The sequence below is a fragment of the Neolamprologus multifasciatus genome, chromosome 7, assembly GCF_963576455.1.
Source record: "Neolamprologus multifasciatus chromosome 7, fNeoMul1.2, whole genome shotgun sequence".
Classification (NCBI taxonomy): Eukaryota; Metazoa; Chordata; class Actinopteri; order Cichliformes; family Cichlidae; genus Neolamprologus; species Neolamprologus multifasciatus.
Genome location: NC_140445.1, coordinates 36,785,361 through 36,809,228, shown reverse-complemented (window position 1 = coordinate 36,809,228; position 23,868 = coordinate 36,785,361). Strand labels below are relative to the sequence as shown.

Sequence of the window (23,868 nt, the reverse complement as noted above, 5' to 3'; positions counted from 1 at the left end):
GGGCCAGGTTTCACAATGAGCTCGCCCGAAACCCTGGCTGATTGGGACCCACACCCGCTTTCACACCTTGGCTCATGTGATTAGGTACAGGATCATCAGGGGGTCCTTTTGTCCCTCTTTGGGGGGAAACTCCCACTGGGTTTAAATCTGGGACTCTCCACCATTTTACCCCTAGACCTGAAGAAGCTTCTCGGATGAGAGGTGAAACGTCTTCAAGCAACTTAAAGAAGTCCAGACGCTTTTCTTTCCAAGCTCCTTAGACTACGATGACCTGGATGACTGAGAACCTTCACAGATGCCTTTTGGAGATCTTTAGTCAGATTATCTGACAGAAAGAAAATGGCTTTCAGCACTCGACCCTCTTGTCTAAGTATGATTACCTCTGGCTCCAAAGAAACAAAGACTACGTTGCGGGGGGGGGGGGGGGGGGGTTGCCATTCAAAATTGTAATTATTTTCTTAGACGTTTTGAGTTAGTAAGTTAAAAGTTTTAGATACCAAGTACAAAATTGTAGATAATGACACAAATCTTAGACTTATGATCGCAAAAATTGTTTATTTCTCTCTTTCCATCAGTCTATCCATCTATCTCACATTCCTTTGAACTGTTGCATGATGGAGAGGAGGTGTTCGCTGCGTTTCTGGATGTTGCTCTGCTCCTCTTTCAGTCTCTCCTGCTCCTGTAACACCTCCTCCTGAGGAGAGACACATCAAATTTAACACTCCCACATATCTCAAATAATGACTAACTGATGAACAGGACTGCATGTACAACAGTTTACCATGGATTTTTGTCTGCTAAGCTGTCATAAAGACACCTTAAACTGAAAATAACATCAGTGATTTCACATTCTGATCGTTTCCCAAAGCCAGCGCTGGAAACAGTGAAGCTGTGATGTGCAGCACAGTGTGGACGTAAACCAGGAAGTTAGAAAACTTATTTTATTTGTTTAATGACTGGCTTGTTTCCTGTTTACATGCATGAAATGCAAAAATATGTTAGTGAAGCAGAGTGTGCGTGTGTGTTAGTGTGTTTACTTGTTTTACTGACTCTGAGTCTGCAGAGCTCCCTCCTCTCTCGGTCATTCTCCTCAGCTCTCGCTCGAAGCCAAGCTTCATTCTGAGAGCGATGTCTGTCCAGCATCTCCTGCAGCTCCTGACACACACACACACACACACTTGTGTAAATAAAGTATATCCTGGGTCAAAACACCCGAAATATGAAAATGGCAGACGAAAGCAGAATTGCACAATAAAATTGCTCTATTAAGTAAAATAAATCATAAAACAGATTAAAACATCTTACAAAAAATATTAGAAACGATATATCACTGATTAACATGTGATTAGGTTTAAATAACTAGATCATACTGGATTGCACTTCATTTACTGACTTCCTCTCATGCATTGAATTAGGTTAGTGATCAGATAAAAATGTAATGGTTTTATGTTAGATTAGATTAATGGGTTAGTGTGTGTAAAAAGTTAATGGGTTAGATTAGGATTAAATGGACTTAATGTAACAAGAACCAGGATAAAGTTCCTGATTTGTTTTTAAATTCATTTCCAGTTTTTACTGTTAAACTTTGAAAGGCGTTTTAACTTTTGGGTCTGAGCAGCTTAAATTTTGTCCTCAAATACTGTTCCAGCATTTTGGGATCACATGCAGAAACTTACAATACACCAATCACAGGTGGTCCACTCAGGGGGATTTCACAGGACTAAAACAAGAGTCACTAGTGGTCCTGTGTTCACTTCCTGCCCTCTTGTTGCTTTAGAGCTTGATGCCAAACTGCACACACGATGACCTCGCCTTCTTGGGTCGTTTTCGTAACATTTCTGCACAAGCAGATCAAAGCAGCAGATCCATAATTTGGCTCGGCAGCAGCATGAGGTCACGCCATTCAAGGAGGATGAGAGGGGAAAGGTTCAGGTTTGAGGCCTGAAGCCTGTACATGTAAATCTAAAGAGAGAGGCAGGTCAGCAGAGTCACTGACCTCTTTTCCATCTCATTCTTTCCTGAGTTTACTCGATTTTATTGCCCTTCTTGTATTTATCCGTTTAAATAATCTGTTGTATATTTTAAACAGTATTGTTTTTCCTCTTTTTTGAATTTACAATCTGCACCCTTGTCTTGTGTATCCCAAGTTTCTGTAAATATTCTTTGTAAATAATAGTTAGTTACCAATTTCAGCTTGGATTACATTCACATTGACCCCTTTATCTGGAGCTTTTACACATTAATAGCACCATCCTTATACCAGGAGTACAGAATAACTGTAAAGACTATATATCTACAAGGTTTCTGAAACTATACTCATGTAGCATGCAGCCTAAACCTGCCCCAGCCCCCGAGGGCTTCACTGTTGACTTGGTGGATGTTAGAAGGCTGTTGAACCTGTTGTTGTTGTTGTCTATGTGCTTCATGAGCGTCTTTCTCTCTTTGCAGAGCAGCTGCAGCTTTAGTCAGCTCTGACTTCTCTCTGAAAGAAAAAAAAAACACATTCAGCCTTAGAAGGATGAGCACAGGAAATATGTTTAGAGGTGAGGCAGTTAAACCTTTAGCCTGATGAGCTCCTACAGTGGGTCACCTCATGCATGTTCTTGCCCTTTGAGTTGTAGTTAAATGTGTAAATGAAGATGTGCATGTACCGATCTAGTTTGTGGAACTCCTGGTCCAGCAGTGTGAATGCTGTTTGGATCATTGTCATTGCCTGATCACGCACTGCGCTGAAGTCTCTGTGGACAAACACCTGCAGCAGGAAATGCAATTTTATCTGCGTTGCATAGTAACCAGAGTTTCACCCCGGTCTTCCAACCCTCTGAATCTGCATGACTTTTTACCACCATTTGAATAAATGAATGAAGGCGAGTGTATTATGTTGACACCTGTGAATTCACCATCGTGTTCTTCTTCTGGACGGATGGAGCTGCCTCGCTCAGCTCGTAGCGGATGTTGGGAACTTTTGTGGGAGTGAAGCTGTTAACGGTCAAAACCAGAATGAAACCAGTGAGTTAAAACCGAGATATGAGACTCAAACAGAGCATGACAAGAGGCTCAAATGGCGCACACACACAAACACATATGAAAGAGAGCCGATGTGCACACACAGACAGCAGCTGCTGACCTGTGGCTGATACCCTGGAGACCAAACTCTGACAGGATCTCCTTCATCACTGTGGAGACAGAAGTTTTTTGTTTTTCAGTCTGACACATAAAGTTCATCTGTGAGTTCACATGGGGCAAGTGCAGTGCTGTAAATTATGTAAATGTAATGAGAGCTATTGAACTCACATAATAATGATAAAATAGATCCCCCTCAGTTTTTTTCTTCATGTTGTATGCTTAATTTTAATTGGCAGTTTCATTAATCATTAAGACTTCATGATTGAAAACTTGTATTTCAGTGTATTAAATGAAAAACTAAAATCTTCCATTTAAAAAAAATAATCCATCCCTTTGCTGTGGCTCCAAACTGTGAGCAGATGCATCTTGTTTGCTTTAAATATCCTCAATATGTATCTCCAACTTGGAGTCCATCTGTGCTAATTTAAATGAGTAGCAAACAGTTCAGAATAACCATGTCTGAAGTTCTGAGTGTTCTCAGAAACACAAGGATGTTAGTATTTGTAAAGTGGAGGAAGTTTGTAACCACTAGGACTAGGGATGCACCGATACCGATACTGGTATCGGGTATCGGGGCCGATACTGTAAAATGTGTGTGTACTCATACTCGTAAAAGTTAACCGATACCATGAACCGATACCAACTTATTTCATTAATCAGAGGGTGGCTTGTCATTTTTGTTGTAGTTTTTTAGATTGGCCACTAGGGGGACATCCCGCGCTAAACAGGCACAGGGTTAGACAAGTCAGACTGGCAGCTCCAGATAAAAAAGAGAAACTGGAGGCTGCTGTAGCTAGGCTAAACAAAATGTCAGCAGTGTGGACCGGAACAGCCAACTTTAACTTAACTCAGGTTTTGAAAAAGCGATGAAAAATGTCAAGAGAAAATCCACGGGCAGTTAAAATAATAGAGGCTCCGACTCATTTTATCGCTCTGGATGACCAGCCAATGCCAGTCGTGGAAAACATAGGATTCTTCTCAGCATACTCGAGCTGCGATATGAAATTCCCAGCCGCCCACACATCAGGGAGATAATGGTGCCAAAACTTTCTAAAGAGGTAAAGACAAGCAGTGTGTGATGTCAGTCCTTGGTTTAACGGCACAGTGGACTGATGATCCACGGGCAGATGGGGAGTTTGTTCGTCAATGCCAAATACTTTCATTATTTTGTTTGTTTGTTTATAATATGTACACTCTGCAATAATTTAAAAGTTTATTTTATTCTCAAACCTAATTTGTATTTATTTTATTCCAAACAGAAGTGTTTATTTATTATTCCGAAAGTTCGAGACAGTGCCAATAGTTCAGTGATATTTTGTTAAATTACAATGTGGAGACTCTGCAATAATTTAACAGAAGTGCTTATTTAATCTTAATTTTCCATATTAAGATATTATTTATTATCAGCAGAGAATAAAATAAAACCTGTCTTCCAATTCATTGCATTTGTGTGTGTGTGTGGTAGAAGTATCGGTTTTTGTACTCTGTATCGGCAAGTACTCAGATCCAAGTATCGGTATTGTATCGGTTTGAAAAAATTGGTATCGTTGCATCCCTAACTAGGACACTGGACAGCTACCTGTCCAAACTCAGTAAATAAGAAGTTACTTGGTCAGCGAGATCAAGGAACAATTTTAGCAGCATTCCTTGACTGAAGCAAGGTTGAATTGTCTCCACTATGGAGAGGTAACAAGATACAGCAGCCTACTTGCCATTTGCCAGATGGTTTTTAAAGAACTCAGAGAGCACAAAGACTTTTTTTTTCACATTTTATTATAACTACTCATTGTTAATTCCTGTGTTTAAAAAGAATCTAAAGAAACAGCTACTGTGACTTTAGTTCCAAAAGCTGCATTTAATGCAAAAGAAGACATACTGTGGCTGTGGGGGGGGGGGGGGGGGTGAAATTGAAAAACTTCTCTTTGTCTTTCTGGAATGAGTTTGATGTGACATTTAAAAGTACTGTTTTTTTTTTTGTTTGTTTTTTTTATTTTAAATTTATCAATTTTAAATTTAAAAGTACTGCACAATAAAGTGTGTAAAAACTGAATCCAGTCCTGTTGTGCCTATTTAAATGACCATTTGACCTCTCCTCTAGCACCATCCTGTGGACAGCTTTGCCACTGCAGCTCCTGTGCTCTTTAACAAGAGCCAAATATGTTTGCCTTTAATACACTATAACGTACCTGGTTGCCTCTCTGATGGGTTAATGAGCTTCATCACCTTTAGGTCATTGAAATTCTGCTCTTCGTTCTTCCCTCCAAACACATACAGCTGCCAATCAAGTAGGCACAAAAAGAACACTTTATTTCATATCACATCACAGTAATAATAAAAAAAAAAAAACCTCTACAAAAATAAATGTTATTTTTGCTGACATGGCTGTGAAGGATGAAGGCGGTGTGTCCATGCCGACGTGTCGGAGGAATCCCGACGTAGAGCGGGACCTTCCACTTCGTCTTCGCTGCAGACACACAGTGTGAAGTATTTACAGACTTAAACTCTTCAGATTTACACGAGTCACAGTTTTAACTTCTCTGCAGCATCCAACCCACCAATACTGAGTTTGTGGATTTCACTGGACGACGTCACTGTGCCATCCTCATTGGTGCTTTTGCCACCAAACAGGTAGATGTCCTACATTTTTCCAAAAGTAATAAACAACAAAAAAGTAAATACAAAAACAAAACATTGTATTCGGGAGTCAATGTGACTGTTTTTTTAAAGCTACAGTTATTTTGCTTTACAAATAATATATTTTGATAATTGTATATTTCCATCTTAACAGCTTTTTTGTTTTCTCAATTTTTCTTGTGATTTAAAAAATAATATCCTACTTGTTTTAATACTGTTATTTTTATACAGCGGCTATAGAGGCTCGCATATAGCAAGTATCAGTTTTCAGTAGCTAAATCAAACTACTTTATTTCAGTGTTTTTAAAAACACTGAGAAAAGATTTACTATAAATAACAATAAAGAAAAATAAAGACATTGTGGCAACACCTTCTAGTGGTCAGAATAATTATGACGGGGAAAAAAGAAGGACGGTGAGCTCATGGAGGCATACAGTCAGCATAGGGAGGAGGTCAGGGTGGATGGATGATAAAAATATTTAACCATGGCTGATCCAGAACCTAAAGGGACTATTATATATTGCTGTGAGCATGAAAACGGAGGTCCTCTAATGTAATTATATGCACACATGCAAACTGAATAAAGTTTAAATATTTGTTGCATTTCTTGCTTCTATAATGGGCACAAATTCAGTGCACTGTCTGTTGCTTTAGAAGGCTGACTCCAAGCATTTACACCCATTCTCATCTACCATCACTATCTCTGCTCCTTGCAGCTTCACTGTTACACCTTTTCTATATCAGACTTGTTCTTAAAAATCAGTAGCAGCATACTTCTCCAGTCCTCAGGCATCCTCATTTTCCAAGGTTATATTAAGTACTCTGTTTAAAAGTCCACTGTCTTTTCTCCTGGACATCTCCATACCTCCACAGATATGTCAACTGGACCAACTAACTTTCCACAGCTGCCCTCCCTTCCACTTGAGAGAGGTGGTAACTGTCCACCTTTCTCATATATCCTACATTCATGAGATCCTGAATGTATCCTTTCTACTTCCTTACTGTCCAGCCTCACAACAACCTATAAGACCTTACCTTTACTCTTCCCACCTCTAACATTTTTTTTTTACGTGTTATTTTTTTCTTTTAATATTAAGGCCCAAGCAGCCAGAGCGAGGAAGGTCTGGGTATTTCAGACTGTTGCCTAGATAAACTGCAGAAAAATGGATGGTTAAAATATTAATATTACAGTAATATTAATTTTAGTACAGCTGGTTCTCCAAAGCATGGCATAGGTAGAAACAAATGAATTATAATCACACCAATTCAATAATAATAAGTAAAATATATAATAGTGGTTTTTTTTCTTTCCAGCACCTCTGCTACGAGTACATTCATATAGTTCATTTCAATGTGTGTACCTTATCATGGTGTGCAGTCAGTGTTTGTCCGCTGCAGGCTGCAGGTGATTCTCCTTTCACCTCCATTTTCTGCCACTGCAGGTTCTCTTAAAACCCAAAGGACATAAAGGTCAAAGGTCAGATGAAGTCATAAGAGTCATGTGTTATTAGTCAAATGTTGTGTTATGTCATTTGTGTGTGTGTGTGTGTGTGTATATATATATATATATATATATATGCATGAATGATCTTTTCTAGATACACCTGTAAATTCTGATGCAGTTCAACATACACTGTTTAAATCTCTGACATTTGTGTAAATAGAAACTTTTTGTTTGATTGTGTGCAAGAAATAAAGTTGCATAAATAAATCTATCTGGTCATTTTAAAGCGAGTAATCCAAAGCTGCCCTAATATTTAGTGGATCTCTATGATCATCTCCATCTCCCACCAAGTGTAATTATTATGTGCTATGTAAAACTAACTGGAAAAGGCCTCAGCTTAGCTCTTACCTGTATTGAGAACATAGAGGTCTTTACAGAAGTCTCCTCCTGCTCCATAACCTCCAAACATGAACACCTGATCTCCAACCAGAGCACAACTTTGCCCCCATCTACACACAGAAAAAGGACACATCTGTCAGATTTTTTGGGTTTCATAGATTAGTATGCTGCCAAAATAGATTTGTCATTGTTTGTATAAAAATCTGATAGTCGTGGTCCTGGACCTTGAAGTTTTGGGGCCTAAAGTATTATTTAGATTAGACATTTTTATTATCATGTTCCTGCTCCTGAGTGTGGTAACGGTTTATCTCAGTGTTCAGTTAGTCACTTCCCATTTTATTTTGGTAAATCCATCTCTTTTGTACTCTGCTTTTAGTTTAATAACATAAGTATTTGCCCCCTTCTGATTTCTTTTTTTTTTTCCATATTTGTCACACTTACATGTTCAGCCAACAAATTTTTCATATTGTACAAAGATAGCTGAGATTTTAAATGATGATTTCATCTATTAAAGGATGACAGCTATGCAACCCTATCTGTATTTAGTCCGGTTATCTTTTTATAATATTAAAATTAGTTTCACAATCTGAAACATCTAAGTGTGAGAAATATGCAAAAAAAAAAAAAAAACACAACTTAAAAACTGGGAAATGCTTTTTCATAACACTGCATTTCTGCTCTCTCGTTATCCTTGATCAGTTCCACCTGTTTCTTGTCACCCAGCTGTTTCCTCTGCCCACGGTACCCCTCGCTGTGTTCCTGTGTTTGTAAGTCTTTCAGCTGAGTCCTGTACATGTAGCTTTCCTCTCACATTTCTCTGAGGTGCTTGGATTTTGTTATTTTGCCTCAGCTTTAAATTTACGTGTTGGCCTTTTATTAGCTAAATAAACAGCTTGCTTTTTGTTTCTGAACGCTGTCTTTGTGTCTCCAAATCATGACATCTGATGCTAAATTCCTTCACTGAGCCATGACTGTGAAGCTTGAACTACAGTTTTTGTTGACAGTGTGTCAGAGAAGAAGTCTCACAGGGCAGGAGGCAGAGATCCACTCGTTTTGACCGGTGTCCAGGTGAGAGACACTGAAACAGAGCAGAAAGGACATCAGAATCTAAAATGTAAAAACATATGTAAATAGGGTGATTCATTTTTATTAAAAAAAAATGAAAAAGAAGAAAGCTGTGTGTGTGTGTATATATATATATATATATATATATATATTTTTTTTTTAACCTGTGTTGAACACCATGAGGTCATCAGTTGGATTCCCCTCCACAGCACCTCCGTACACGTAGATGTTTTCGCCAGCAACAGCAGAGCAGTGTCTTAGAGCTCTAAGGGCCACACCCCCAACCGCTAAGCACTCCCAGGTCAGAGTTACTGTCAGGACATGGAAACCTAATGAAGTATGGACGTCACTATGGGGGGCCCATTCTGCTTCTTTTCATTTTGGAGTAAATTAGAGTAAAATTAAAGCTACCAGAGTAGCTTTGCACAAATAATAGTTTAAAATTAACCTCATCAGTTTCATACTGTGCCATTGTAGCTTCTCTCTCTTAAAGCAAACCTTCTTCCTTCCCAAACAAGGTTTTGAACAGCAGCTGGGTGCGACTTCTGTGCCTGAGAATCCCATTTACGTATATACACACTCTATGACATCATACAAAGCCTAGAGTAGAAAAAAAGTGTCTGACTTTTTGGCTCCGTCATTACTTGTACCGACCCTAACCTCACTATTTGAAACTTTGGTCATGTTTTATATGACCCACACACAACACAAATCAAACTAAACTAGTTCATTGTTTCTTCTAGCTGCTGTACATCCTCACCTATATCAAAGCTGTGGACTCCTGGGAGACACTCGGTGGCATCAGGACTGGACGCTCCTCCAAACAGATACAGCCTTCCTTTCACAACACTGAGAAGGAAACACAACAAAACAAAATATTGTTTTTGACAACAAAACTTGTCTTGGAAAACCAGTTGCTGGTTCCAGTTGCCACCATGACATGTCTGTGAGTGCAGATGGAGCACCAGAGGGCTTGGGGGCAGATTTACATAATACATGGAAAGCAATGGAGACCGAAGCTAACAATCAACAAATAACTCAAGTAACCAAACGTGAACCAGGTGAGAGATCCTGTGCAACCATTAATGAGCCTTCTCCAAGTCCAGCCAGAGAAACCTTATCAGGACTTCTACCTCCTCTAGATCTTATTGACCAATCAATAGGGAAACACAGACAACATATGCACAAGGAGGATAACGAGGGAACAAGCCACAGGTGGGAACACAGCTGACACTAATCTGACTGACAAGACAACGAAAGCAAAATTGAGCATAATACACATGAAACATAAGACTATTAACATAAAACAAGAAGTAGAAAGAATGAGATCGAGACTAAGATACATGGGCTTGACAGAGTGACGGGGGAGAAAACAGACATGGGTACATGACTGGGAAGGCTGAGAAACACAGGGATGAGACTGGGGAAGACTGAGCTCAAGAAACACCAATATAGGGTTAGAACATAAACCATAACAAACATAAAAACTGGGTCGAAGACCCAAAACCATGACACCTTTTTTTCTAAATATAGCACACAGCAGGAGAAAAGGCATCTCACCACTAGAAATTCTTTGGTTTTGGGTGGTGTTCAGAGAAAGTGTGCAGGAGAAGGACACACAAAGTCCACTTGATTGCTTTGAATTCTGAAGATAGTCACCTCATTTATTGTTATCTGTCTCGATTCAATAGAGAATATGCTAAATGTGAAAAGAATTTATGTAACGTTATTAAAAAGAATGTCTATTTCTTTCTGACACTGACTGATTTCAAAATGTTTTAAACTATCAATAATTAGAGTTCAGAGTCAGTGCTGTATTTTACCACAGAGTGTGCCCTTGTCTGGCCGAGGGAATGTCTCCGCTCTGAGGAATCTCCTCCCAGGTCACATCTTCAGGAGTCACTACAAACAACACCAAAACATCAAATGCAAAGGCCAAAATAACTGATCTGATAACGTCATTTAAAACCAGTTAGTAAGTTAAGAGATCATAAAAACGTGCCGTGACCTGTGAGGGTGCTTTCAGTTACTGTGGTCATGTTTCTTTGGAACGAGCTGCCTGCTGACGACACGAGGTCAGTTACATCTGTGCATACATTCAAAAATAGACTTGAAGCCTTTTAGTTCTCACAAATCTACACTCAGTGTCTGTGTGTGGCTGTGCGTGTGTGTATGTTAACTTGTGTTTTACTTCTTTCTAACGTTTTATTTTGCTGTTTCGTTGTAAAGCTACACCGCTTTGTATGTTTTTAATCTTCTGTTTTAAACACATTAGAAATAAATTTGCTTTTGCCAAAAATTATTTAGAAAAAACCCTGCGAGGCTTTTATTTTGGTATTCATGATATTTTATATAGTGTAAATAAATCTGGCCTTGCCACTGTAAATGGACATACTGATAATTTTAATCAGATGTGATAATTATTCCAAACCACTGGAAAAATATAATAACTTTCTTTCTTTTTATTTATTTATTGTAGCTTTTTTTACTCCCAGTTTTCTAAAGCTTATGGTGCTTTTTAGGTTGTTTTCCTGTTTTTAATCATCATGGTACAATTTAAAGAAGAAGATTTTTTTTTTTTTGTCGTGACTTTTTAATTAAACTGGGCTGTGTGTGAACTTAAAACTGAGTTCAGTAAATGGGTTTTAAATTCAGCATCATTAACATCCTAAAACTTTGCTCAATACCACTTGCAGAAGTCCAAACCTCCAAAAATGCATGCAAGATAAAGCACATCAGGACTACAGCTGCATGTTGTACCTGTTAGCATGTAGAAGTCACTGAAGTAAACAACACTGCCCTCCTGAATCAACCAGAAAAGACTGATTAGCAGAAGCACAGACCACCCAGGCTCCATGCTTCACTCATGTTTCACTGTGACTGAATAAAAAAGAAAAATAAACAGTGGTCTCACCTCTTGACTGATGCTGCAGGCACCTCCGAAAAGAAAGGCAACGTCTCCAGCCACAGCTAAAGCGTGGCTGTGTCTGTGGATTTAAAGAAACACACAGAAATAGAAGCGGGTCAGACATCATGTTCACTGAGCTCAGTATTATGTGTGCAGCAGTTCTTCACCAGGTTGTTTTTTACCAATATGATGAACTTTAGGCCACCTTTGAACATTAGTCTTTAATGTCATCTTACCCATTGTGTCTTTCTCTCTCCTAGTTACCTTTTTGGACCCTTTCCTGGAAACATTTCTGTTTGGAGACTCACCTGCCCGTGGACTGTAGACACTCCCAGCAATGCTGATTAACCTGTAAGGGAAAGACCTCAGCAAACTTGCCTGCCCGCTGTTCATTCCCGGAGTGTCTGAATTTCCTCCTGCTGAGCTGATGCTCCTCTTAGCCCCAAAACCACCTCTGAGATATGTAAGGCAAAGGTCCAGACTCGGAATACTCACAGTCATATTCCTTCTCCTTTGGAACTACAGTTAATGCAACTCATTTCCAGCAGAGCTCGTCTGCACATTGTTGTTATAAAGTCTCTCCCTCAGTCCCACTGGCAGTCATCAATAACTATTGCCAACTGTAATAAGCTACAAAAAACTGCCAATAGCTGTTTGAGTCTGCTCACTGAGTCCATTTTGAGCCCAATTATTACAAGAATGAATTATGATGAGGTGGGTGAAAATGTTGGCACAACATTAAGTTGGGCATTCCTAAACTTAGGACTTTTACTTATTACAACTCATTTTGAAATGTAAAAAATCTTCTATAGCCCACCAAAGTCTTTATTCACATTAGCATAAGAAGACATATTTTCTGCTTCATGTTGTCATTGATTCCTTTTGATCGTCTGATGTTTGGTTTGAGGCTGATTCTTTATCAACAGCTTTACTTTGGCCAATAGTGCTGCATTTTAGCTCTTACACTAATGAGCTATATTAAAGAGATCAGGAGCCAAAACAAGCCAGAAATCAAGAATAATGTAAAATTTGTGGTAATGTTTCATTTTTAAATCTTTTAAGTTTGTGTTATGTAATATTTCTGTTTTTATGGTGATAAAAATTAAATTACAAATTGAAAAAATGACCTCTTGCGGCCCACGCCATCTAAAATCACTGGACTGGACATATGGTATATAAACTGACGTAGCCATGAGTGACATCGTCCACTGATATCCACTGAAGTACCCTAATGCCTAAATTATACTTTCAACATCCATGAGTTGACATAAATTTTGTCATCAGACGGTGACAAGCCTGTTTTGTGGTTTCCCCCACAGAGAATGTGAATTTCAATGCACCAATTAGGCATGTTCTCAAATTCCAACAGGAATGACTACTCGGCTGTTGGGTCTCCATCTGTCCATGTCCAGAAACCTCAGGACAACCAAGCTGACAAAGAAACCTGGAACACTTCAACAAGCCAATAAAGTCACCAAACTATTTAAAAGACATGCAGCAATGGAACTGGGGGCTTCCCACAAACTTCTACCCAACCAAACTTATTTTTTGCAACCAGAGGAGTTGGCCCCTATTGGTCATTTAAAAGAATGCAGGTTTAAGGTTTTAACGTGATTAAACTCATTTCATTACTTTAACGGTCTACTGACCTGATCGTATCGTGTAAAACAACCTTCACTATAACAATGTCACAATATACTAAGCATTATCATATGTTAGCATCTATACACTAATCTTTCAAGAGTGATTGTTACCTGTTTATTTGTGGTATATACTGCATCAGAGCACCACCTTTATATTATTTAGGTTGGTGCACTCACCTAGGACTTGGGGCTTCTCCTTTTATCTCCTTCTCCAACCAGTGACCGCTGGCCAATGCCATCTTCACACCTACTGTGTCTCCGTCTCTGTCTCACACACAGTTTTGCTTTATTGGGGTAACAGCTGTAACAAGCACATAGTTTGTTTTTCAATCATGAAAATATGTAATTTTTTAAACTGAAATTTACTGAATCTGTAAGAACAAGTAACAGCTGCTAATAAAGGCACAGGTACCAATGTGTTGTTAAAGAGCATCACACCAATTTTTGCTCATAAGCCCCAAAAAGTGAAATAACGCAGCCAAAGTTTTTACTCGTTTTCAAAAACATATTATGAAGATTTTCATTGTTAATACAGTCTGATATTTCATACTCATATTCTCTATACAAAGTTCTTCCAGGTGTGCACATAATATATCCTTACTCAACACAAATTGTGGTTCTTGCAAAATTCAAATCTTAATGGTGATCAAACCTTACATTTTCATGCAGTTTCCCCTGCAGGTGGTGCCACAGATGCAAGGTAATCTCAAAACGTGCCTTTTTGTAGCTCCAGTTACGAACACCAACAGCAGCAGCGGAATAAAACCCACCTGTGGAGGTGTTTGTGTCTGCCAGGAAATCGGCTTCTTTCCTGTTATTTCGTTGTTTTATTGATGCTGGATTAAGCCCACAGACGAGTCATCTCAGCTCCACAGTCTGACAGCTGCTCTTTGAGTCTCAGCTTACAGGTAAGCTACACTTCCCTCTGCAGGTAGACCGTTACCCAGCAACACCTCCAAACACAGAGCCGAGCCAAGCAGGTCAGCATTTAACAGGATGAGTGTGAGAGCAAAGTGCAGAAAAAAGTGAGGAAAACACTCTTTAATCTACACGTAACACGAAATCCACTCATGTTCTACACTTTGCTTTAATATTCTCTCTTATAACAGCTTCTGTACAGTAGGTGGCGCTCACTTATTGTATTTATCCAGGTTGAGTTTACTATCTACGTTTTTCTGTCTGGTTTTCCACTTTTTTCCATAACTGCAGTGTATGAGACACAGTAGTGCCACAAAAACTCATGACTCTATGTTTTTAAAACTCTTTAAAGTTACTTTTATGAATGTTGACAATATTTTTCTAAATGAATATAACATGAAATGGATTGAACTTAAAATTAAGTCCATGTGACTTATATTCAATGCATAGTTAAGTAATGCACAGTTAAAATAAACCAGTTGGTGCAACCTGACCCTCTTTAGCTGAAGTCTTACTTTTTCTGAGACAGGTTTGTTTACATTAAACATGAAACACAGCAGCAGTGTGCGAACTTTATCTTTGATTTGTTTCCAGGTGCTTCAAATTTCAGCCCCTTAAAAGCTGCACTAACTTCTAGCCAAGCACAGGATTAAATTGTAAATGTGTTTGTTTTTTTTATAAAGACCTTCAGCTGCAGTATAAATCTAACTGTTACCCAGAGACTGTAGTGATTGGGCTGCTATAATTACATGAAACATGCAGACATGCAATTAGAAGTGAGGAGAGACAGGGGGCGACAAATTCATAAAGAAGTAAAGATGACAGGAGGTGGAGAAGGGCTGAAAGTGAGAAATCCACAGACATTTTTAGCCTTTGTTACCTTTCTGTTATCTATCACTGATAATAAAAATGCAGGCTTGAATGTTTAGTGTTTACTTGCTGTATATGCTCAAATGTGTGTTCAGGCTAAAGGAAAAATTAATGCAATAGCCTGTCATTGACACTCACGGGGTAATAACTGATCATATTTATTGCTTCACTGCAGAGAAAAGAGAAAAGATAAACTACTTTATCCATACTTACTACAGAGTAAGGGCCTGTCAGTCCTGTTGTTTGGTGTGTTAACGTGGCTTATGTCGTTTGAATTATGTACTTCACTAAATTTGGTCCAAAATCTGCTTGTTATTTAAAACAAACTGCCTGAATTTCCACTCAGGCTGAATTTGGGCCATTAAAGGTTTTATAACTTTGATCATTTCAGTATTTTAGGCATTTTCTAACCAAAAAACACAACTCTGGGCTCCATGGAACAGGAAGTTCACAGCAAAACGACCTGCACCACATCACTTATGAGCATGTCAGAGACAGACTCTGTGACGGACCAGCACACCAGATCAGCTGGGAGTCACCAAAGAACAGCAGAATTGGCAGGTCAGCCACTGGTGCCCTGTTTTCTTAACAGGTTCACACTGAACGTGGCAGATGTGAGAGTCTGGAGTGGGGTCTGTCGCTTTGATTTTCAGCACAGCAGATGAAATGGACTCTAACTGGTCTCTGTTTCTGAACCAACTAATACCCATGAAGTTCAACCAACTCTGATCAGTGTAAATCAATTAATCATTTAATTCTTGATTAAATGCAATGAGGAATTCCACATGGATGTGGTTTCCGTTAAAGGTCTAAATGAAAGATTAAAGGCTTCTGTAAATACAGCATGTCCTTTAAATTGCCCAAAGCCAAAGATTTGGGCTTCTGGTGACTTGAAAACAGATCAAATGGTACATACATGTGTTTTTGCCAGAGAGACGCTGAGTCACCTGCATTTATCTCCGGAGTGTATAAATATGTGTTGTTTCAAATGTATCCATGGAAATATGATTTGCTTTTAACTGGTGGAAGCTCCAAGATGCCTGGTTTCTCCTCAGTGCACCAGCTGCTGAATCTTTGATTGAATCTTTGATTTCATTTCTGCAGACACTGCCTCACATCTGATTTCTTTTTTGGAGCACGATCACAGCTCATCTCTGCCTCTGAGGCTCTTCATGTCCGTGTACATCATTCTTATGATCTTTTTGGCCTCACTGGGTAGATTAAGGCACTAAAAAGTGTAATCACGGCTATCCTTTATGTGTGGAGGCAGAATAATGCTTCTAAAATAAGACGGTGATCACTTTAAATGTTTCAATCTGCGTCTGCTTCTCTCCTGATTGATGATGCGAGTCGGCCGGTCACGTTTCCCACCGTCACCACTCTTTTTTTGTCATGTTTTATTCATACAGACAGTAACACACACACATACATAACGACCACAGCCACAGACACGTGAGTTTCTCGTTTTTTCACCTCCGTCTGCCACTGTCAAACCAACCGGGGTCCAGCCTCGTTTTCAAAATAATACACACACGTTCACCCAATTTCTCAGTACTGGTCTTCAGGCTGATGAAAATCTACTGATTTGAATAAATTATGTATTTAAATCTTTAATTAATTAAATGTTGCGAATAAAAACTGATTCTTTGATTTTTGATTTTTTTTTCTATTCCGCCTCTTCATAGCACTTTTATTGTGAAAGAATTATATCCGCTCTTGTGTTATTGTTCTGCCTTATATAAGACCTTATTGTCCCAACTTGACTTAACAAAAACGTGCTTATCCATGGGGGTCCTGGCCAAGCAGACGCTCTCACAGTCCTTTTTCATTCCCTGTCTTCATGGCTTGTAAATCAAGTAGATGGTCCGGTTTCTGTTCTGGCCCCGTCAGGCTCTAAGACACAAATATCTCCAATGGACCGAACCGTACTCAACTGATCATCAGTCAAGTTTAGTTTATCAGACAGGAAATAGAGTTCGGCTTTCAAAGTAAAAGAAATTAGCGCTTAGTTTCTGTTAGTGAAATGTGGAAATAAACATTTGTATTTCTTTGGGTCTTTTTAGCTTAAAAACAATAATTAATTCTCTTGTAGTTATTTTTTTAATTTTTGAGGATTTTATCTAGGCATGCTAGATGCTCTAAGGCTGTTAATGTTCATTTTCTCTTTGTAGTAGCTAACTCTGTCCTGTGTTTTAGATATTAGCTAGGAAAACACAATTGCTTATTGCTTTTCTGTACTGTACATGAGTATGTCCATTTTAATATTTGAATTGCGGCTTATTTTATTGTGATGTATTATAAATCTAGGTTTGTTTGTTTGTTTGTTTTTCAGATACTTTTGTATTATTGCGCTAATATTTTTCAAACACTTCAGTTTAGTGTGTGTACAATTGTTTAGAAATTTATGCCCCTTGCCTTTTTAATTCTAGCAGTCTCTAGGGGTAATTACTTTGTCATAGAAGTTGACTGACTGCAAACCCAGGCCTGGTATCTGTGACTGGCTGTGGGTGACTTATGAGTTGATATGCTCCAAGAATAAACGTTACCAAAAGACATAGTGCCTCAGTAACCCTTCTTTGATGCTGAGTTTGCATCCACTCGACTGAAGAGCATTTTTTTTCTTCTTTGATATGAGAGTAACAGCATAGTTGTAATTATAGTTAGTAGAGCAGGGCGATATGACCAAAAATATTTATCACGATATACATTTGAAAATTTGCGATAACGATATAACTGACGATATAATTGACACTAGACAAAATACTTTACAACTCCACAACTTTATTAGTGCAAAAAAAAAAACCATTAATGTGTTTTCACTTAAACAAGCAGCTGTTTTTTATGTGCATTAAAGATATATAAAAATTTAACAGTGCAAATGCAAATTCCTTGCTGACAGTTTAACCAAAAGGCATTTCCAGTGGAAACTGGCCGACATATCCTCAGCATAACCATGTATACTATCCACAAAACTTAAAAAGAGGTTATACACACACATTACGGTAATATTATGTTGAAGCACAGTACGTATCACTCCGTGAGGCTCCTGCCTACGATAGCCGTAATGCTCCAACAATCCAACAAGCGGTGCGGCTTCGTAGCTTAGCAAAGTCGTACTGAAACATTTGACAGATTTTCGAGCGCCGTGTACCACATAAAATCGTTTCGAGGTCAGTAAACACAACTAAAATTCATACGTAAGGCACACGGGATATAAGGGGCACTGTCGATTTTCAGAAAAGGATTGATTTTAAGTGTGCCGTATTTTCCAAAAAACACGGAATAACGATGGCCCGCTAGCATGCGCTACCAAAAATAGTGCTTTGTTGTTCCACACCACTGAATATTGCAGCATTTTTACAAACCAATTCTGATTCATCCGTTTCATTCAACCATCCGCTTTCGCCCTTCTCATTCTCCATCGCCGCCACCATGCTTTTTCCACCATGTGCATATTAAAATAAAGGCACTGCGCATGCGCGTTTTACTGATATTCTATCGCGATATTTCATTTTCTTATCGTTGCCCAACATTATACCAGTATTACCGTGAATAGTATGATATGGCCCAGCCCTAATAGTTAGTACAGTAATCCATTATGTTACTGTATTACTGAAAAGGTAATGGTAGGAAAACTGAGCCATACTGTTGAAATGTAATCTGTTAACTTTCCCTTTGCTTATGAAGGAAAATATCTGAACCGTTTAGCAGATGTGGGTTGATTATCCAAAAATTGTACTCAAGTAAGAGTAGCATTACTTTAAAATATTATTACTCAAGTAACAGTGGAAAGTAGTGTTCAAAAAAGTTGGAGAAAAGACTACTCAAGTAGTAGTAACTGTTTGAAATGTCTGATTTATTTTTTTTTAAATAAATGCTATCAGACAAACAAAAATAAATAAATATACAAATTTTAGTATTTTCAAAAGGAATATATGTAAAAACATCAACAAAATAAGGCACAACAATTCTAATTTCCAGATTTCAGTTTTTCACAACATAAAGATTTTTTCACCAATACCTACAATAAATAATATAAACAGTGCAAACAATTTCCAGTGACAAGATATGCTGTAAACTTTATATTCATTTTTGCTCCAAATGGCACAGCAGCCTCAGAGAAAACATTAGAACGAGGCATCTTCAACATATGTTCTTACAAGGCAGCTCAGTTTACCATAAATTGTATGGGTGTGCATCTATTTCTGCATATTTAGCAAAAATCTGCCATTTCTTGACTCAAGGTTCTTGCTGTGAAGCTATAACTGTTTAGCAGTGAACAGGAGTCCTGCATGACTAAGAAGTCCTTCACAAGCTCCAGATGCATGAAGAGCTGTATTGATTTTGATCAACAGCTTCTTGATGTGAGGAAAGCCATGCAATAGATCCACACCTCCAGTGAATGTACATGAAAGGTACCTCTCCAGCTCCCCTGCTTCTGGCTTTCCTGACCGCATGGATCCATCATCTTAGTCGGTTAGGCTGCTGTTTGTGCTGACCTCATCCAGCTCTGAGTCTAGGTGATGTCTGATGAAGTTGAGACCTGTGGAAAGATGTATGGTTTTCAAAAGAATTAGGTCTGGTCATTATAGTGCTGTATACACTGCCAAGCTGCAGATGTTTGGCAAGAACATTTGATCACACTGGAGATGTTTTTTACTAAATCCTGTTGAAAAACAAAATCTTGTCATTCATATCCCACACAAACAGTTTGCAATGAATTCCAGATTAAGTTTAAAATAAGAACCAATAGATCCTCCTTGCACTGTTTGGCTGTTACTCTGGGGAAAGACAGTGATGGAAGCCGTGACCATAGCTGGACTGGCCATCGGCCCACCGGGTGATTTTTCGCTTTTATGGGCCGATGATTTTTTTTTTTTTTTGTAAGAGTATAAACAATGAAAAGTGGTGGATTGGCCAGATGCTCGTCATGTGTAAAAATAACTCAGTTGTTTGGTGGTGGTTATGGCAGAGCTTCCACAGAGGACAGCAGGTGGATGAGGGAAAGGTGAGGCAGGAGGAGGAGAGACCCAAGGCGGCTGCAGGTGAAATAAACTTCAGGTAAGAAGTTATGACCTGCAGTCTTTCTGGGTCAGATATAAACCAACTTCAGGTGTAGTTTATTTTCGTTGTGCTGACTTATTACAGTCAGTTACAATAACTTGTACTAGCTAGCATGATGGAGTTTCTATACAGCTGGTGGGTGCTATGATGTTACTGATAGTGAACTTTATTTTATTCATAAGGTTAGTTAGTAGAGTTTCCAACCATCCTGTACAAACGGAATCGTCCCGCATTCAGAAAAAATATTACGTGTTTCGTATTGAGCTGAAAACGAACGAGTTTTTCCCGTACTTCAGCTACAATGGAAAAAGACACAAAGCTGGATTTATTCTGTCTTTACGCTGTCAGCTGCTTCTTCTCCTCTCATCCTGTCCCCCTCCTTCTCCTGTTGCTATTTCAATCATGAAACTGATCAATGATCAGCTGGTCGGCTTTTCTCTCTTGCTTGTTTATCGCCCACTTTGCGCCAGAAAGATGTTGCGCTTGATCAGCTGTTGTTAGAATTTATTTAATATTAATTTCTAGTATCAGCAGATGTTTGTTGGAGCCACGGCTGTAAAAGCTGCTGGTCATGATGTTGGTTTGGTTATCTGGTGAGAGGGAAACATGAAGATGAAACCAGGAGATGTCCTTACTGAATCATCAGAGCTGAACAGGAGAAACAGGTTTACCTTTTAGGTGACATGAATGAGTTGAAGGGAAGTTATGAACTGTTTCTGAGAGACAAATAACACCAGGATCCTTTTTTAGTATCTAACAGCTGGTAACTGTGCAGGGGCAGGTCTAGGAAAGTTTTCCCAGGGGGGCCAGGTAGGGCATTAACAGGGAAAGGGGGACACAAAGAAATACTTTTCTTTCTTATTCTCATTTAAAAAGTTTTTATCTGACGTAAAATGTATAGAAATCATACATATACCAACAAGACAGTGTACATCACTGTCACAACAGCGTCTGTTTTCATTCAAAGGCTTTATGGCTTTTCCTATAATACCTGGTGGGCCAGTCTCTAGTCAAAATGCCCGGGCCGATTTTTTGTCCCAGTCCAGCCCTGGCCATGACTGGAGCTGCGATGTAGCCTCTAATCTCTCCATGGCTCTCCTGAGAAGACAAACACCTCAGTCTGCGTGGCTGCAAAATGATGAAAAACACCCCTTCCAACCACAGGGTAGGCAGTTGGATGAAGCTAGCCTCCAAAAGCTGGGCATACACTGTGCAAATTTTTTTTGGCCCATTTTGAGCCGATTTTTCAGTCGCGCAAGCGTTTTGGGGATCAGCCTGAGTTTCGCCTTAATCGTGTGTCGTGCATTATGCAGTATACATGGGGTAACGAAAAGCGATTAACACCTCACGACCAGCTCCAAATCATCAATCGTATGGTCGCAAGAAAATCAAACCTGTTTGAAATCCTGTCGCCCCTCAACGCAACCTCTCACTCTGTGCACGCACAAACACAGAAATGAAAGTGAAAAGGCGGAGCAGCAAGGCAGTGGACACGAGATGGAGGCACAACTTGTAGAACTGTGGCAAGCTCATCCGAGTACGGAAGCGTAGAGCTGCCACCCAGGCAAAAGAAAAATAGAGCTACAGTGGGGCAAAAAAGTATTTAGTCAGCCACCGATTGTGCAAGTTCCCCCACTTAAAATGATGACAGAGGTCAGTAATTTGCACCAGAGGTACACTTCAACTGTGAGAGACAGAATGTGAAAAAAAAATCCATGAATTCACATGGTAGGATTTGTAAAGAATTTATTCGGAAATCAGGGTGGAAAATAAGTATTTGGTCAATAACAAAAATACAACTCAATACTTTGTAACATAACCTTTGTTGGCAATAACAGAGGTCAAACGTTTACTATAGGTCTTTACCAGGTTTGCACACACAGTAGCTGGTATTTTGGCCCATTCCTCCATGCAGATCTTCTCAAGAGCAGTGATGTTTTGGGGCTGTCGCCGAGCAACACGGACTTTCAACTCCCGCCACAGATTTTCTATGGGGTTGAGGTCTGGAGACTGGCTAGGCCACTCCAGGACTTTCAAATGCTTCTTACGGAGCCACTCCTTTGTTGCCCGGGCGGTGTGTTTTGGATCATTGTCATGTTGGAAGACCCAGCCTCGTTTCATCTTCAAAGTTCTCACTGATGGAAGGAGGTTTTGGCTCAAAATCTCACGATACTTGGCCCCATTCATGCTGTCCTTAACACGGATCAGTCGTCCTGTCCCCTTGGCAGAAAAACAGCCCCATAGCATGATGTTTCCACCCCCATGCTTCACAGTAGGTATGGTGTTCTTGGGATGCAACTCAGTATTCTTCTTCCTCCAAACACGACGAGTTGAGTTTATACCAAAAAGTTCTACTTTGGTTTCATCTGACCACATGACATTCTCCCAATCCTCTGCTGTATCATCCATGTGCTCTCTGGCAAACTTCAGACGGGCCTGGACATGCACTGGCTTCAGCAGCGGAACACGTCTGGCACTGCGGGATTTGATTCCCTGCCGTTGTAGTGTGTTACTGATGGTGACCTTTGTTACTTTGGTCCCAGCTCTCTGCAGGTCATTCACCAGGTCCCCCCGTGTGGTTCTGGGATCTTTGCTCACCGTTCTCATGATCATTTTGACCCCACGGGATGAGATCTTGCGTGGAGCCCCAGATCGAGGGAGATTATCAGTGGTCTTGTATGTCTTCCATTTTCTGATGATTGCTCCCACAGTTGATTTTTTCACACCAAGCTGCTTGCCTATTGTAGATTCACTCTTCCCAGTCTGGTGCAGGCCTACAATTCTTTTCCTGGTGTCCTTCGAAAGCTCTTTGGTCTTGGCCATGGCGGAGTTTGGAGTCTGACTGGTTGAGGCTGTGGACAGGTGTCTTTTATACAGATGATGAGGTCAAACAGGTGCCATTCATACAGGTAACGAGTGGGGGACAGAAAAGCTTCTTACAGAAGACGTTACAGGTCTGTGAGAGCCAGGGATTTTCCTTGTTTGAAGTGACCAAATACTTATTTTCCACCCTGATTTCCGAATAAATTCTTTACAAATCCTACCATGTGAATTCATGGATTTTTTTTTCACATTCTGTCTCTCACAGTTGAAGTGTACCTCTGGTGCAAATTACTGACCTCTGTCATCATTTTAAGTGGGGGAACTTGCACAATCGGTGGCTGACTAAATACTTTTTTGCCCCACTGTATATCACGTTATAACGTGAAAAGTTTATTGTTCTAACAATATATTTTTCATGTTAGTGCAATATACCTTCCACGTTTGAACAATATAATATCACATTATTACACTATACATAATTATCACGTTCATACAATATAAATATTATATTGTACGAACGTGATAATTATGTATATTGTAATAATGTTGTTAGAACAATAAACTTTTCACGTTATAACGTGATATAGCTCTATTTTTCTTTTGCCTGGGTGGCAGCTCTACGCATCCGTACTACGCTTCCGTATTCGAGGCTTTTCAATGTGGCCTCACAAAATTATCACAACTACAACCATGAAAAGAGTTGGATGGACATTGCTGCTCAATTGCAGCTGCCTGGTCAATGTTTTTCATTAGTTATTTAGCAAAGTTGATGGTGGTGGTGTGTGTGAGTGAAAGACAGAGAGGGAGAAAGAGAGACATATTTTGTATGATAAGCTTCATGTTATGGACGCACAGTTTGAGGACTCAAGTCGCATCAGAGCATCAGGCCGTAAAGTGTGAGACCCTGCATTGTGACCTTTGAACTTCGAAACCCTGAGATTCAATTGTACAGTTTGAGCAGGAGCTAAATAATG

The 23,868-nt window shown here is 39.4% G+C and overlaps 1 protein-coding gene and 1 long non-coding RNA gene across 2 annotated transcripts; one reads left to right on the top strand and one right to left on the bottom strand.

The window, feature by feature from the left end:
• Window positions 1-493: 493 nt before the first annotated feature.
• On the bottom strand, window positions 494-14,472 carry LOC146514721 (uncharacterized). Its single transcript, XM_085169148.1, has 18 exons — window positions 13,397-14,472; window positions 11,583-11,655; window positions 11,429-11,471; window positions 10,492-10,570; window positions 9,429-9,517; window positions 8,833-8,979; window positions 8,630-8,681; window positions 7,613-7,713; window positions 7,122-7,207; window positions 5,682-5,763; window positions 5,505-5,590; window positions 5,313-5,400; window positions 3,128-3,176; window positions 2,889-2,979; window positions 2,652-2,752; window positions 2,398-2,482; window positions 1,051-1,155; window positions 494-694 (listed from the first exon to the last, which is right to left on the bottom strand). Exons 1-18 carry the CDS (start codon window positions 13,456-13,458, stop codon window positions 590-592), a joined length of 1,524 nt encoding a protein of 507 aa, XP_085025274.1. The 5' UTR covers window positions 13,459-14,472; the 3' UTR covers window positions 494-589.
• LOC146514722 (uncharacterized) lies at window positions 8,857-9,530 on the top strand. The gene is made up of 3 exons (XR_014875468.1): window positions 8,857-8,969; window positions 9,187-9,236; window positions 9,412-9,530. It is a non-coding gene; the product is annotated as an uncharacterized LOC146514722 (long non-coding RNA).
• Window positions 14,473-23,868: the final 9,396 nt, after the last annotated feature.

Excerpts from the sequence above, each read along its gene's own strand:
- LOC146514721 (XM_085169148.1), bottom strand. The coding sequence starts at position 13,458 with ATGGCATTGGCCAGCGGTCACTGGTTGGAGAAGGAGATAAAAGGAGAA. Across the intron at positions 5,591-5,681 it reads AATCCACAAACTCAGTATTG|CGAAGACGAAGTGGAAGGTC; the intron begins GTGGGTTGGATG and ends GTGTGTCTGCAG. Across the intron at positions 3,177-5,312 it reads CCCATCAGAGAGGCAACCAG|TGATGAAGGAGATCCTGTCA; the intron begins GTACGTTATAGT and ends CTGTCTCCACAG.